The sequence below is a fragment of the Cervus elaphus genome, chromosome 23, assembly GCF_910594005.1.
Source record: "Cervus elaphus chromosome 23, mCerEla1.1, whole genome shotgun sequence".
Lineage (NCBI taxonomy): Eukaryota > Metazoa > Chordata > Mammalia > Artiodactyla > Cervidae > Cervus > Cervus elaphus.
Window position 1 is genome coordinate 16,269,275 of NC_057837.1, and position 16,168 is coordinate 16,285,442.

At 47.7% G+C, this 16,168-nt stretch overlaps 1 protein-coding gene and 1 long non-coding RNA gene across 16 annotated transcripts in view; one reads left to right on the forward strand and one right to left on the reverse strand.

Moving 5' to 3' along the window:
- CELF2 (CUGBP Elav-like family member 2) overlaps positions 1 to 16,168 on the forward strand; it is a 548,143-nt gene that overhangs the window by 522,567 nt on the left and 9,408 nt on the right. For 7 of the 15 annotated variants that reach the window (XM_043883963.1, XM_043883955.1, XM_043883956.1 and 4 more), the window contains 3 exons: positions 5,268 to 5,399; positions 10,169 to 10,366; positions 14,825 to 14,968. In XM_043883963.1, coding sequence (XP_043739898.1) covers positions 5,268 to 5,399; positions 10,169 to 10,366; positions 14,825 to 14,968 — 474 coding nt within the window. The remainder of the gene's footprint in view (positions 1 to 5,267; positions 5,400 to 10,168; positions 10,367 to 14,824; positions 14,969 to 16,168) is intronic. The other 8 variants (XM_043883962.1, XM_043883959.1, XM_043883957.1 and 5 more) reach the window with 3 other exon arrangements.
- On the reverse strand, positions 5,623 to 13,956 carry LOC122681668. Its single transcript, XR_006337069.1, has 3 exons — positions 13,887 to 13,956; positions 6,542 to 6,643; positions 5,623 to 5,703 (listed from the first exon to the last, which is right to left on the reverse strand). It is a non-coding gene; the product is annotated as an uncharacterized LOC122681668 (long non-coding RNA).

The following is a 16,168-nucleotide window of genomic DNA, read 5'->3' on the forward strand; positions in this document are numbered from 1 at the left end:
CTGTCGTAGAGTAACACCTCAAAAGGGGCTCAGAGTCCCTGCAAGGAGCTGCTTCCTCTAGTCAGCCCTTCAGGCTCGGAGGCTTCCTCTGGCCCATCTGCAGAACCTGTCTGTCCCAGCATGGCACAAGCTGGGTTGCTGACTGAGCTCCTTGTGAGTTGGAAGTGGGTTAGCGAAGGAAAAAGGTGATGCGGGTGTGTGTGGGGTAGTGGACATGCGCATTACGGATGGCTGGGCACTGAGATAGAACACCGCAGAGGCTCTCAATGTCCTTTTCTAACCCGAACAGCCTCCTCCCACCCTGTCCTCTCTCCTCTCCCCACCCCTCCCCCTGAAAAATAGACCCCACACCCTCAGGTTGTGACGTGCTAACGACAGAGGCCCCCGTGTCAGCGTTCCACCACTCTGCCCCCTTTGGAGCATCAGCGCTCATGTGATGCAGAGCGGCGACGGCAGGCTCCGCCATCCTGAGCGCGCCTGGTCAGGGTGGGCAGTGTTCCCTTGTGTGTGCCGCTGTTGTGTTTCCTAGACCCCAGAGCTCCTATGCTCTCAGGGTCCTGCGGATACTCTGAAGGCAGACTCTTGGCATCTTCTGTTGATGTCGTTTCACTGTAGCTTTGCGAAACTCTTGCGGTCCACCGTGAAAGTCTGCCCAGTGTTAGGTGGCAGCCTGGGTGGGCAGGGGTCTGTGGGGAGAATGGATACATGTATATGTACACTTGAGTCCCTTCTCTGTTCACAGCATTGTTTGCTAATTGGCTGTACCCCAATACAAAATTAAAAGTTAAAAAAAAATCTTGCAGTCCAGGGAAAGTGGGGAGACGGTTTCACAGGTGGAGATGGAGGCGCTGGGTTCCTGGGAAGCATGATCATCTCTGGGACCCAGTACTGGAGACAGGACTTGCCAGGGCGCCCATAAAACAGAGGAGAGAAGGTTCCCCTTCATGTAGGAAGGATGGTGCAGACGTGGTCAGGGTCAGAGGCTGGTGCCCCAAACGGCCACTTTTCTACTTTTCTGGCTAGGTCTGCAATCTGTGAAAGGGGGAGAGCCTCATTCCCTCCATTCAGCCATCGGCCTCCCCCCAGATTGCCTGTCACCCCACCTTATGCAGAGATGCCTGTCACCCCACCTTATGCAGAGAATAAGAAGGAAGCTGCACCTCTGTGTTTCTGCTCCTGTCCTGGCGACCGGGCAGCAGCTGGTTTGGTACCGGTCCCCCTCCCTCTCCAGCACCCTCACCCCTCCCAGCTTGTCATCAGAAGGCCCGGAACCGAGCTGCCGTGTGGGGTCACATACACATGGCTCTGGTGGGTCGCATGGCTGTTTCAGCTCCTCGCTGGTCAGCTGCTCACCACCTCTTTGGTGGCTTGCTTGGTGATCTAGAGCCGACGGTACTGCAGGCGTGAAACATGATATGTGACCAGGTCTCTCCATCATTGCCTAGAAGGTGAGGCAGCTCTGCCCCCACTTCCCCCCCACGCCCCACGTTCCTCTGGGCTTTGAGGTACAGCCTCTCCCCTGCATGGAGTACCCTTTAACTAAAAGAGATGCCGTGGGCAAAGACGGACCAATGTTTATTTACCACCTTCTCTTGAAATGTTCCTGTGCCATCTTGTAAACAGTTTAATTGAGAAAGCAGAGGATACGGTTCTTAGTGGAGACAGAGGGAATTCTAATTTTAGGTGGGCAGGACGCAGGCAGCCTCCTGCCAGGCTGCCAGCACAGAAGTAAGGAAAACAGGCACGTTGGTGGCATTTAATACATCTCTGTCTTCTGTGTTGAGGGGCTTCTCTGCTGTGCTTCTCCTGAATATCTGAAGTACTTGATTGAGACTGGTTGTGTGACAAATTTAAGTTTTCCTTTTGCTTTAAAGAGATTATTTTCTAGAACCCAGAAGGTTCTTAAAGGCAGCCAGATACACAACTGAGATATCTTTTCCAATTTAGACTTAAACTGGGGTAAATTTTCAGAGCACTGTCCAGAGCACTGGAGCACACGGAGTCCTCTCATGTTAAGGCACGTTGTTTAGTTCAGTTCATCTCATGTCTGATTCCTCTCCCCGCTGTTTTTCACCCTCTTCCCATCTGTCTACTTACCCAACAACAGCACAACAAGAGGTCAGAAGACTACAGTGCACTGCAGCCAGTCTTCGGGGGTCCTAAATAAATAGAAAAGCAGAATAGAGACCTCTGACTTGCATATTTTTTTTAATTTTTGTTCTGTACTGGCGTGTGGCTGACTTACAGTGTTGTGTTAGTTTCAGGTATATAGCAAAGTGATTCAGTTATACACACGTCCATTCTTTTTCAGATTCTCTTCGCATCTAGGTCGTTACAGAGTACTGAGTACTTCCCTCTGCTCTACAGAGGTCCTTACTGATGATCTGTTTTACATATGGCAGCGTGTGTGTGTGAACCCCCAAATCCTCATTTACCCCTGCACCACTTTCCCCCTCTGGTAACCTAAATTTGTTTTCTATGTCTGTGAGTCTATTTTTTTAATAAATAAATTTATTTGTGGCTTTTGGGTTTTTTTTTTAGATTCCACATATAGGTGGTACATATTTGCCTTCCTCTGTCTGACTTAGTTCACTTAATATAACAGTCTGTAGGTCCATTCATGTTGCCACAGATGGTAATATTTCATTCTTTTATGGCTGAATAGTATTCCATTTTATATGTGTGTGTGTGTGTGTACATGCATACACACACACACACACACACACACACACCACGTCCACTTTATCCATTCACCTGCCAAGACGGACAGATTAGGTTGCTCCCATATCTTCAGTGTTATAAATAACTGCTGTGAAGCTCTCACTCTTAACTGCAGCCCCACTTGCTTCCAGTTTTCTGTTTTTTTTTAAGAGGGCAATGAAATGGTGATAGTATGTAATTTACAGCTGTAGCTCACTTTTCAGCACCTGTTATTTCTTATAATCTTTTTTTTTTTCATTTTTTCATTTTTCACCCTCTCATATTGTGCAGACATATTAAAGACACTTCCTTCCTATTGCACACTAATAATTCCAGTATCTGAAGTTTTGGTGGATCTAAATATAGTGTCTAACTGTCTCTGCTGATTCTTACTCTTGGTACTTGGTTTTCTTGTATATTTTGTCTTTTTGTGTTTTTGTTTTTTTATTGTGAGCTTAAGTGTCTTTGGAGCCTTATTTCTGAGAGTTCTTTGTTGAAAATGGGCCCTTTCAAGGTTGACTTACAGTTGATTCTACAAGGTGCTAGAAGAGAGTACAAGCTGGGGACCACTTTAAATTGATGGTTGGATGGGTTTTGACCAGTCAGGTAAAAGAAAGTTGTTTTGCAGACTTATGTGAGGGCCATATACTATCAGAGGGAATCCTCTCCCCCTGCTCAGCACTGTTTTGATACAGGCAGTTGTCCTTATAGTTTCTGAAGCAGGAAGTGTATCTTGTTCATCCTTACACTGCTAGTTTAGCCTTCGAGGGTTCCAGACTTCCTGCTGGGGAAGTCTCTTATGCACTTTACCTCAGGTGGACCCTAGACTTCTTGTATATGTCATGCATGGGAAGGCTTTGAGAACTGAAGTTTAAATTTATCTGGTTCACCAAATACCCTTAAGGCAAAAGCTACCTTAAGTGTGCTACTTATTTTCCTGGGTTCCCACTTTCACTTATACCGTTGATTCTGAATATTTCTTACTGAATGGTCAGTTATTGATGCAATTTAAAGTATTCTTTTAAAATATCTTATTGAGCATTTTAGTTTCAGTGGGAGAGTCTCTCTAGTACCTAGACCACCTAACCACTAGAAACAGAAGCCCCCTGCATTTCCCATGGAGAAATGCATTTTAGTCTGACATCAGCCTACATGTGACAGCTCTTACACACTAATGTGCCAGCGAGTATGGGAGAAAAAGTATCCCTGGGGCATGTTCAGATTCTCAGCCAGTAATAAAGGCCTGGGGGGAATAAAATGAAAAGGTAAAGGCCTGAAGAGCTTTCACATGATTTCAGGTGACACCAGAGAAGAGCTTCCAGAGCGGTCTTCAGTATGAGGACATCTGGGGACTTTTTCCCAGGGAAACACTCATAACTAATGAAAATTATTAAAAAATGAATAGGGAGGACAGCCACTTTGGGGAATATTTTAGCATTTCCTCAAAATGGAAGACAGAGCTTTATCATACGACCAGCAGTCCCACTCCTAACTACGTATTCAAGAGAACCGAAGACATATGTCTGCCCAGAAACTTGAGTACAGATGTTCACAACAGCATTACTCATAACAGCCCCAGAGTGGGAACAATCAGCATGTCCACAGCTGATGAATGGGCAGACAAAGTGGACTGTTTCCATACAGCGGGCTATTATTCAGTAATAAAAAGGGATAGAGCACTGACACGTGCTGCAACATGGATGAACCTTGAAAACATTTTGCTCAGTGAAAGAAGCCAGTCACAAAAGATGACATATTTTATGATTCCGTTTATATGAAATATCCAGACTAAGCAAGTCCACAGAGACAGAAAGTAGATCAGTGGTTGCCAGTGTCCAAGGAGAGGGGAGAGAATGTAGAATGAGCGCTAATGAGTACGGGTTTCTTTAGAGGGTAATAAAAATGTTCCAAAATTAGACTATGGTGCCGGTTGTACAACTCTCTGAATGTACTGATCAGGGAATTGCATAAAATGTTAGTTAAAGGTGGGTGATTGTTTTATCTCCCCTTCTATAAGCACCACTACTTGGGTCTTGAAGTCTTCTGTCAAACCCGGGGGATTGTTTTATCTCCCCTTCTATAAGCATCACTACTTGGGTCTTGAAGTCTTCTGTCAAACCGAGGAATATGTATGACTTTTTTTTTTTAAACTTAAAATGCCATGTCCGAAGCATAAAGAATAAGAAAGCCAAGAATTGCCATTTCACTCCCACCTTGTGCTGGTCATTTGTTCAGAGGTTCCTGAAGTGGGGCTGATGAAGGACCCACCACTCAGGAGGAAGGGCCCTCTTCTCGTGGCTTGCCCCCCACTAGCCAGCAGAGCGCGTGTTCGCTGGCTGGCACAGCAGAGCCATGGTGATTTTTTTTCCCTAAATGTCACTGTCACAGTTGCTACAAGCCCAGCCCACATCTCTCACACTAAAGCCTAAGCGAGGCTCCTGGTCGTCCTGTGACTGATGGCCCCCCGGCTCTGTCCGCAAGGACGGGACAGACTGCCTCCTGGGCCAGCCGGCTCTCACTCACCGTGTCTTTCTCTCCCCTTCCCTTGTCTGCCTTTTGTCTTGCAGTGGCTGCTTCAACCCCCAACTCCACTGCTGGTGCAGCCATGAATTCTCTGACCTCTCTCGGGACTCTGCAAGGACTGGCAGGAGCCACTGTCGGACTGAATAACATTAATGCACTCGCAGGTACCATCAACAGTGAGTATTTGCTGCTCTGGTGGACAGCCTTCCCCCAAATTCTCCACAGATAGTGCTCAGCCAGAGACAACCTGCAAAGGCTGCATCACAGGGAGAACTAACACTTGGGAGGAGGGGCAGGAGCACACGCTTAGACAGGTGTGTGCCGCCTGTGTCCACTCTGAGTCTCCACAGACAGCCCCCTCACCATCCTGAGTCTTCAGGGGTGTAGGTTGTGTACTTGGTCACAGGTGTCTGTGGTTGACAGGTATCCGCAGATTCCCGGGACTCTGATTGGGTTCTGGCTTGGTGCCCTTCTAAGAAGCTGTGAATAAGTTACAAAAGAGAAATCGATGAGTTGGAAGTCAGGACCACGGGGCCAGCTCCAGTCTGCAGGAATCTGAGCCAGTCACTGTCCCCATTCTGGACTTCAGGGTCCCATCTGAAAATGGGACGTCCTGGATCAGGTGGCCTTAAAGGTCCCCTCCAGGTCTGAAATCCAGAGGTTTATGACAGTCATACAGGAGGAGAGAAGAGGCCCTGGGAAGCAGGAAATAAGGCTGAATGGGGAGGAGTTGCCCCTGGAGCAAAAATCCGGGGTCTTTCTTAAGCCCCCAGAGGCCAGGGTCACCCTACAGCAGCGAGTCTCGTGGAGGGCCCTATTCCCCTACGGCAGGTTGAAGCAGAGTGAGGCAAATCGTTTACAGAATTCCTCAGCTCTGAAATACGCAGACTGACCGAAGAACTCAAATTCTGTCTATGCAGCCTGCCCACTTCAGGTGCTTTAGATTTGTGGGGAGAATGGCTCCCGGCCAGAGGATGAGTCACAGCTGACGCTTGAGCTCAGCCTCGGCTCCTCCACTAGAGGGAATGGTCCTCAGGCCACCGAGGGGACCCCGGGTCTGCCTTTCCTGACAACAGCCACACGACAGCCTAGGGAGATCTGACCTGGGGACCTAATTACCTAGCAGGCCACCCAACCTCTGCCCATTTTAAAGTATTAAGAGAAGAGTTTTGGCAAGTTGCCCTATTTTTAGCCACGATTCACTCAGTGAACAGTTTCTAAAGGGTGATCAAGAAGTACAGTTTATTTAAAAGAGAAAAACAAAAATCCCAAAAGAATACCTTGTAATTTATTTTGTAAAGAAGAACCTAGAACTCACCCAAATGAAGACTAGCTGTTATCACCCAGATAAGAAGATATAAGTCACATTTAGAGGTAGGGAATTCTTTCAGGCTTTATGGAATCCTTTTATGCAGATGCCCTGGGGAAAACAGAGATGAACTTGGACTGAGTGTTATCTGACCAGAGGCCAAAGAAAGCAGAAAGGAAAAAGATTTTCTTTCTTTCCAGACTGGATGGCTCTTGATTAGCGAGCAAACAGTAAATGAAGTGGTAACCACAGGACAGCAGAGTACTGTATTCCAGTAAAGCTGCCTCCAGCGCCCCTCTTGCCAGCAGCCCTCACAGCCTTGACTCCTGTTTCTGACCTTGTTCTGCAGACGCTCCAACTCACTTGTCCTTCCCCTCGGTTGCAGACGAGTGTTTGCACACACCCCTCCATGCTGCTTCTATGCCCCAGGACCTAGTTCCCCTAAAACAAGGAATTTGATTTGACCGCCTGCCTGTCCTTGGTCTGCACAGTACCAGGCCAGTGGGAGTGGCTGTCCTCCTCAGCACGTGCTCATGACTGCTGTGTGTCGTCCTGTCCGTGTGCTCCTGCCTCTTCAGCCTGTCCTGCTGTCCTTTGCTGGGGTTTTCCCATTGTTATCGTGAGCGGCTAGAGAGGGACTCTGTTGTATGGCAGAGAGACCATGATTAGTTCTTGTGTGGGGTCTGTGTTATTCAGTTTTGCTTCTGGCAAGAACAACGGCCTTATTGTTGTGTTTTTTTAATACTTTGCCCCTGGATAACTATAAGTATAGTTCATGGGAAATTAAGACCATTTCTAGTCTCAAATAACCCCTGCTAAACAGTATGAACTAGGAAAACGTTTAATTAAACCCAGAGTCATGCACAGAGAAAACCACGTTCTGCCTGCTGGGGTGAATCACCCTCAGAGCTGTTTCACAACCCCAGCACTGTCTCGGAGCTTATACTTGCTTCTGAGACAGCAAGAGAAAACCTAATGTAGAGGCAGGGTCCTCCTTCAGACCGTTCTTCCTTAACAGACGTAGCGATGCCACCTGTCCCACTGGACAGTCCTCAGAAAAGGAAGTCAAGAAACAAGAACCTGGGCAGAGGCCACCAGGCCAGTTTCCGTGTCATTGCCGTTTGCTCCCCCACTCCACCCAGGAACCATTACCTGCCATCATAAGGACAGGTTTCTGGGGTTCTGAGCAGAACCAACTCTTCTCCACGGACAGAGGAGCCAGGGAGAAAGGTGGTGGTAGATGGATCCAGTTAATTACCAAACTTTACCTCTTCCCCCCCAGAGGGTTCCTCATCTCCCCACAAAACAAGTTTTGGTTAGTAAACAAGTAGCTACACTATTTGAGCTCCATATCCTTGTTCTTCCTTTGTAAGTTCATGCATGGATGGAGGGACTAAAAAGAAGGACACTACTCTAAAGCTAAAAGCAGAATGGCAAGATGAGAAGGAAGGAACATGGGCAGTTCACTGACAAGAGCTTTCCCTCCTGGATTATGTGAGGCAGGTGTCATATACTAACAGCTGAACTAAGTGCACTAACTTTATCGCTAGACAATTTGCAGAGGCCTTCCTGCCCTCATTGAGGTTTGCCACACCTGTCCTTTTGTTCCAGCCTTCATCACACAAATAGCATCTGTGGGAATCTCAATTAAATTAGGATGAAATGATCAATCCATTTGGCTTTTTCCAAGAAAGCCCTGTTCTTTTAAGGGGAAGCATTTCATGCAATTAACCTTCAAACCTCTATTTCTGTTGTCCAAAGTGCGTAGGTGGAATCAAATACCAGCAGCTGAACTGACAAGTGTTAATGTCATATAATGATTATTTAATATAGAATAATATTAAATCATCAACAGGAATAACTCTCAGGAGTTGAAATCCTTCTCTGATGGTTCTTTGAATTCTGCCGGGTGATCAGTTACCCATTCCACCTTGGCACTGGCACACACACCTCAGAAACAATCAGAATAAACTCCTTCATGGAAAGAAACCTGAAGCAGAGTCAGCAGGCCTCTGCTGGCCAGCACCTCCTGAGCTTAGTTGGGATCAGCTAAATCGGCTTGAAATCACTTCCTTTTTCAGGAAGCTGGCTTTCCATGCTCATGACCTCTAGGCTTTCCTGGGCAGGCCACCCTCCCCCCAAACATCACCCAGGGGCAGCACTGTCCCCGCAAGCCCCCCAGGGAGAATACCAGCCCTGAGGTGCCGTGAGATTCCTCTCCTGTTAAGCCATGCTCTCATTCCTGTCGTGTGTAATCCTCTGACCTAAGAGGTGAAGGTGTCAGAAGAACAGAGCATGATGGAGTAAGTACGTGTCCCCTCTCCCCTGTGTCCTGTGGATGGCAAGCAGAAATGTGCATGGAGGTTTGAGGTGACTGACATTTGACTCCTCTGTATGACATCTAAGCATCTTATTTTCTTGTTCTCTATTTTCACTACACTGCTTGATTACCATTTTTTCGCAGTTAATCATCTTTGCTATTTTAACATCCTTAATAGCCCTAATTCCTTCGATTTTCATTAATGTTTTCACTGAGTTCTTTGCAGAAACAGATCTTTACCAAAAAAAAAAAAAAAAGTCTTCATCGTAAAGGGAACTCAAAGCAATTATGATGTCACCTCTTCCATGTCCTGAGTTCATTGAAAAGTTCACACTCTATTAAAGTATACTTGAATTGACTCAGTATTCAGGAAAAAGTGACACAGTCAGCAACCATAACAGAGCAAAAGAGCAGCCAGGATACAAGGAAAAAAATTTAAAGTGTCCTGGCCGCCACCCAGTTCACATGGGTTAATAGCCAAGATCACTCCAGATGCAGGGTCACTTCAGTTAACTGGAAAACATGGCGTGGAATGCTCTCCTTGCTGGAAATCCCAGTTCCACGGGCACTAATTAGTATTTGGACATGTGCGTGTGTGTGTGTGTTTGCTTCTGAGAATGGTCCCATCCCCTTTCTAGCCTTTCACACTGAATAAGCAGCTTCAGTCCTCCTCAATGAGGGAAGGAAGCTGCATTTTTTCCTGCACCTTAATTCTTCATCAGCACAATTCTCCCTAAGGTCCTCATCCCCAACAGCATCCTTCAGCTGATCAGGAAGGCAGTCAGTGGAACTGGCAATTCACTGAGTACACCACACATCCTACCAGCCATTTCCACGTCAGGCAGCTTAGGGTGAGAAGGTTCAGCCTGTCCTTTCCTTTCTCAACCCCTGGGTCATCCCATGGCTCCTCAAGAACCCTGTAATTAGAGGTAAGGGTACAGATGTCACAGGCCTCTGCCACTACTGTTTTTTCTTATGTGCTGCCCAGCTGTAAGAAGCAGAAGGCTCTTACTTCAAAGGGAGAGCCCCAGTCTTGCCAGTAGCACCCTGCATGCAGTTGGGAGGTATTGCCCACCTGTAGTGCCTAGGGGGTGAGGCTCGCCATCGCTCAGGGGGTTGTGGTGGTTGTCTGTGTGTCTGCCATTATTGACGACGCGTTCCTTCATGGTTCTGTCTTTAAGTTCACGTTGGTGTAACTGGTGTGCTCACTGCATGCACTTGCTGTCGTACTTGTGTCAAATGATTCTCTGACTTCCTTTGGAAAGCACTAATGAAAAGTGCTGTTTCTCTTCTCTATTGTTGGGTTTTTTGTAAAGTTGCTCAAATGCTCTCAGGTATGGCGGCTCTGAACGGAGGACTTGGCGCCACGGGCTTGACGAATGGCACGGCGGGCACCATGGACGCCCTCACCCAGGCCTACTCAGGGATCCAGCAGTACGCGGCCGCGGCGCTGCCCACGCTCTACAGCCAGAGCCTGCTGCAGCAGCAGAGCGCCGCCGGCAGCCAGAAGGAAGGTGGGTGCCCCACCCGGTCCGCGTCCGGCCTGGAGCAGAGCCCTGAGGAAGTGGTGATGAGCCGCTGTCCTGAGAAGAAGAGTGGCTGTTCCATGCCTCCTGCTCACGGTTTAAGACATCTGACAGGCCTGAGCACTCTGCTGCAACCTGCTAGCTGTCTTTTCGTTTCCTCTCCCGCTCCCTGGTCACGTGGACCTCCCACCCTCCGCGTGCCATGCTGCAGTCACCTAGTAGCTGCTGCCGCCAAACCGTTGCCAGGAGCCCTCTCTCCCGAATCAGAAGGGCCATCTCCTTTCTCCCCCTCCACGTAGACTCCTCCTTAGAAGGCCGAGTCGTCAGTGCAGTGTCCTGTGGGCTCACCTGGCTATTGCAGGGTCCACGTCCCCCGTGATGGGGAAGCTGGCCTTGCAGTTGGCGATGGTGTCCAGGTTAATGACAAAATCCACTCTTAGGATCGACCCGGTCTTTGTTTAGTCAGGGTCTTCTGGGGAAGCAAATAAGTCATTGATTGCCTTGCTTCTCTGCCAGTAAGGCAAAATAAACATCAGGAAGTGAATGCTAAGAATACATGAAGGCTAATTATAAAGCAGTTAATGAACTGGCCCGAATAGGGAGGGCTTCTCTCTCTCTCTTTCCTCCTTTTGGTTCCTTCTTCCTGACTGAAGTTGCTTTTAAAGCAAAATCTGCACTGAGATATTTATTCTCTTTCTGACTTGGTTCGCATACAAGAAGCAAGGATAAGAAAGTGCTGAAGACATTTTTTAAATTCCTTTTCATTCTGATCCTCACCCCATAGTTCCAAACTGGTTTTTGTCTGAAGACTTTGACTTTAAACATGGTGTCCAATAAGCAGTAGAATGGTTTTACTTTGTCAAGTTGGGAACTGTAACAGGGACACAACTTTAAAGATCGTGTCATTTTGTTTTGTTTTTTTAAGGGTTTTTTTCTGTTTATCTGTAACAGCATCCAAAGTGGAAGGAACTTGAATATCTGAGTTTTTCTCTCTCCAATCTCTTTCCTCTCAGTTATGATGTTATTGTAGTTTATTTTAAAGCTCGCACGACTGCCCAGACAGCTGCATTTCCCAGGTGTGTGGAGACCCCGTGCCATAAATGCCTCAGCTTCCCCAAGGAAAGCCTGTGGGCAGTCCCTCTTTCTGAGGTCTGACTTCCACAGTAACAGATGAGGGTGGTAGGAAATATCTTGTGAGATAATCATGTCCTCTGGAGAGACCATGAAAGCCAGTTCCCCCACGTGCATCTGAGTGCTGGTCACTTCCCCGTCACCCAGCAGGGATCGCCTTGAGGCAAAACATGTAACCTGGATCACATTAGGCACCAGCAGACTAGAAAGTTAGTGGCTTAGGAGAGTCTGGGCCCCGAAGTTGCTTCACCCCAGCTCAGAGCCCTAAATTTCTGTGCTTGAGTTTCAGGCACTGCTTGTGCAATAATTAACCCTCTGGGATTAATGTAAAATAACTCAGAATACATGCTGCCTGTCCGGATTATGTATATTTAGGCGTGCAGGCTACCAGTAGCATGGGTTAGTGCTCAGTCTTTGTTGGTGTTTCAGGATTGTTCAGGTCAGGTTTTTCTAATCTCCCATCTTTTCGTATGTCTCTTCTGGTCACCATCTTCTCACCCTGTTAACGTGTACTCAGCAAATTTAAACCATCTTTTCCTGGTAGCTCAGACAGTAAAGAATCCACCTGCAATGAGGGAGACCTGGATTCAGTCCCTCGCTTGGGAAGATCCTGAGAAGCAGGGCATGGCTACAAACTCCAGTATTCTTGCCCATGGACAGAGGGGCCTGGTGGGCTGTAGCCCATGGGGTCGCAGAGTCAGACACAACTGAGCGACAAAGCCCAGCACGACATTAGCATAACTAAAGCATAATTTAAAAGGCAAGTAATACTGAGAAGGAAAGAAAAACACCACAATGAATTCCACTGCTAAAGGGAGTTTTAGATTTCCTGTTCCATAGTTCTCTAATCAAGAAGCACAGTCAATCGGATTCCCACAGGAAAGTGAACCAGTCTGGGCTTGTAAAGAAATGGTTTTAATATTTCTCCCAGCTAAGACTTTGAAGCATTAGGCATCCCTACAGATCTGAATTCAGGCAACCTGATCACCTTTCCTGCCATTCCTAAATAGTCTCTGACCTATTTTGCACCTTCCCGTGACCCACAGTGCTTCCTGCTGCATCAGGGGCCCTGGGGCCCTGTGAGAAATAAGAACTCGGTGCCAGCCAGCTGGACCAATGACACAACTCGATGAGCTCTGGCAAGTCAGTCAGGTGTAGCGGAAGCCCACGAAGTGCATGGTTGGTCAGCAGGTTTCTTACTGAAGGGAGATGGAAGGAAGATACAGAGGGTGACCCTCTAAAAACTGTTTCTTTGCCCTTGGCATCTGGCAGTAGCCGCCTTCACTGAATGTTAAGAGATTTTCCATACCAAGTCACCTCTCTCTCATTTTTGTGTTAACGACTTTGGCAAAATCCAAGTATTTCTTGGTGATGAGGGAGAAGACAGTGCCTCCCTGGGTTTATTTACTTTCTTCCTATGTTCTTGGTCCCCTGTCCGGCCCGGACACGTTCAGAAGGCACATGTGTCCGAGAAGGCCAGGGCTGCCCGCGTGTTGCCAGTGATCTGTCAGAGTGCATTAAAGCTGCGTTTTCTCCCTGGGCTTGAGGAGGGGAGATCACTTCACAATTCAGATTGGGCCCCGTTAGTTCTAACTGTGCATCTGGAGTTTTTCTTTAGAAGCACGACCAGTTTGGGCAGTACCAGGTCTCCTGCTCCACACACTGCATGGCGGCTCTGAGAACATCCATCTCCTGGGTTCTGCTTTTGCATCTATTTATGTTAAGTGTTGACTTCTTTTAGGAGTCTTTTTTTTTTTTTTTAACCAGGAAACATCTGGGGACATAAACCCTGTAATTGTGTCCCTTTAGATACAAACTGCATCTCTTACACTGGCTATGTCCTTGGAAATTGTGAGCAACACATAAAATTAAAGTAGCCTCGTTAACACTTAAGTAACAAGGAAATGCTTCATCTCTGTGGCTTCAGAAATTTGCTCCAAGAACATCTCCTTGTGAAAAGTTCCATTCATTACGATACTTTTTTCTTCTATGATTGTGTGTGTGGAAAGAAACTTGTTTTGAGTTTTCTTTGCAAAGATGTTTATCCTTTTATTTTTACAAAGTTCTTTCTACCCCAGTTTTGTTTTTCTTCGACCCATTCAGATAGACATGCTCCCCACTGCCCCTGGGGACCCACTGCACCATGTCCCCTGGGGCTTCCCAGGGACACAGGCAGTCCTGGCTCTTCTCCTGTGAAGGTCAGTTCAGGTCCCAGGAACCAGTGGCTTGGCTATTTCACCAGCTGGATGAGCTCCCCTCCTCCCAGACACCATGCCCAGAACATCCCAGAGGCGTCCAGCCGCGGGGCCTCCCCAGAACCTCTGCAGGAGGATCTGCCATGCCCTCAAACACCCTCTGACCTGGAAAGCATGCTTACCTGTTACGTATGAGAAGGTGACTGTCTGCCATCAGGTCACTGGGAGTCCCTCCTTTTTGCTTTCTCTAAGCTGCAGATACTTCTTATGCGGGGAGTTAGAGAGATGGGAGAATGGAATGGAAATAAAGTTCATTTGAGAGCTTTCCTCTCTGGTGCAGCTGAGCTCTCCCCTCTGGTGCAGCTGAGCTCTCCCCTGTTCTGCCCTTCCTCCTCATATTTCTGGAAGAGATGGTTAAGAGTGAAGCTCACTTAGTGTTTGAGCAGCTTCTGTACCTCGTACACTCTGTGCAAGGCTAACTCCCAGGGACATCCTTCCGATCACAGTTGTGCAACTCTGGCTACCTATTTTTCCCTGCCTTGACTCACTGCCAGTCACTTCTAGTAAAGATGATTATTAGACTGTGTGTTAAGCGATTTGCCAGATCAAAACTGGATGGATAATTAGGTAAATGATTGAGAAATCCAAGCAGCATTACTGCTATATCCATTATGTCTAAATTGCTGCAATTTGTGTAGAATACACAGGATACTCTCTCCAAGAGACAGTATATACTATGTGCTACAAAACACAGCCGCCACTCAGGAAAAACCCACACCTTAATTCTGCCCTCCACTCCACCCCATGACTGCTACCTTCACACCCAGGAAGACAAAGTATGCGCTCACGCACAGTAAGCAAATGTGACCCACAGATTATAGATGAAACGGATGCCATTCTTCACTGGTGTCTCTTTGGAAATCAGAAAGATATGAAGGATGACTCCCGTCCTAAAGGACACACCAGCACGGGACATCTGTCTGTCTCCAATCTCACTCAGCAAGAGAGGAAGCCACATGCTTAGCCTGTCTGTTGTTAAAACATTCCTAAGCAGCAGCTTTGGAAACTAAGAAGTGAAGAATACCTTACTCTGATTTTTTTTTTTCTTCCCCCTCTTTAGGTCCAGAGGGTGCAAACCTCTTTATTTACCACCTTCCACAGGAGTTTGGAGACCAGGACATCCTGCAGATGTTCATGCCTTTTGGAAATGTTATCTCTGCTAAAGTCTTCATTGACAAACAGACCAATCTGAGCAAGTGCTTTGGTATGCAAAAGAAACCCAGTTAGAACATTACAGGGTGCTCCCAGTAAGGAGTCCTGGGAGGGAAAGTATGATGGCCAGTATTCCAGACGCCAGGACAGGGCCTCCAGTGTGTGTGGTGGTTCCTGGCCCTCTAGATCCAGTAAGCAGACTAGGCAAAGTCATCTCAACTGGAAGAGGAAAAGGGGCTATATAAAAAGGAACGATCTGGGAAACTGAATGCCCACAGAGCAGGTGATGCTTTATATTGTACTGTGCAGGGATCTCACTACTGGGAACTAATGTCCTCACTGTAGAGCAGCGTCGGTCTCCGGGCCCCATAGTCTAAATGACGAGCTTTCCCAGACGGAAATACGCTTGAGAGACTGTGGTGTGGTCAAGGCTGTCATGACCCAGAGGGGCACTAGACGCTTGGCACGAATCCCGTCCCCTTCACTGTGACTCAGGTGCTGTGGGTGTGGGCAGCACACTGGGGGGTGCTTATGGTCCAGCATCTGGTGGTACATAAACGTGCACACACTTGAGTGCACGTGCCTTCATGGCAGAGACGTGCTCACGCCACTCCCACCGCCACAGCGCACGGGCACGGGGACGGTGGCGGCTTTAGCTCATGGTGACGTGAGAAGCTGCGGTCTGGCGGCGGATGGGATCTGCAGTGGCGGCCTGGGCAGGCAGAGGGCCCCAGAGACACTGGTCTTCTCAGGACAGTGGACAGCCCCGACCCGTGGTGGCCTGAGCTGTCACAGCCTCCTCCATGCAGCCTGGACTCTGCCTCCCAGAGAGAGGAGGGCAGGCTCCCTGCATGCCCTAATGTTTTACAAAGGAGGTGAGCATTTATTAAATCTAGTTCTCGTTTTATGTTTTGAACCCTTGTGTTTCCCACAGTAGTTTAGAGGCTCAAATGTCTAGGGTATATGTGCCTCATGTGGCAAGTCCTGGCCCAGTCTGAGGTGTAACAGTTGCTTTACTCACTCCTTTAATGAGTCACATTGGCCGTAGGTACTAACAGCAGCACAAAAGAAGATTAAGTAGAACAGATACGGGCCAGAGGAAAAGGAAAAGAAGTCTATGGTATAAAGAAAAGCAGGTGGGGGTGGTTCTCAAAGAGGCAGAACCTCAGACTTGGTATTTGGCTGATGGGTAATGGGGCAGCCCGTCTAAAGAGAGTGCTTTGGCTTCTAAAATTCCATTATCATGACATCC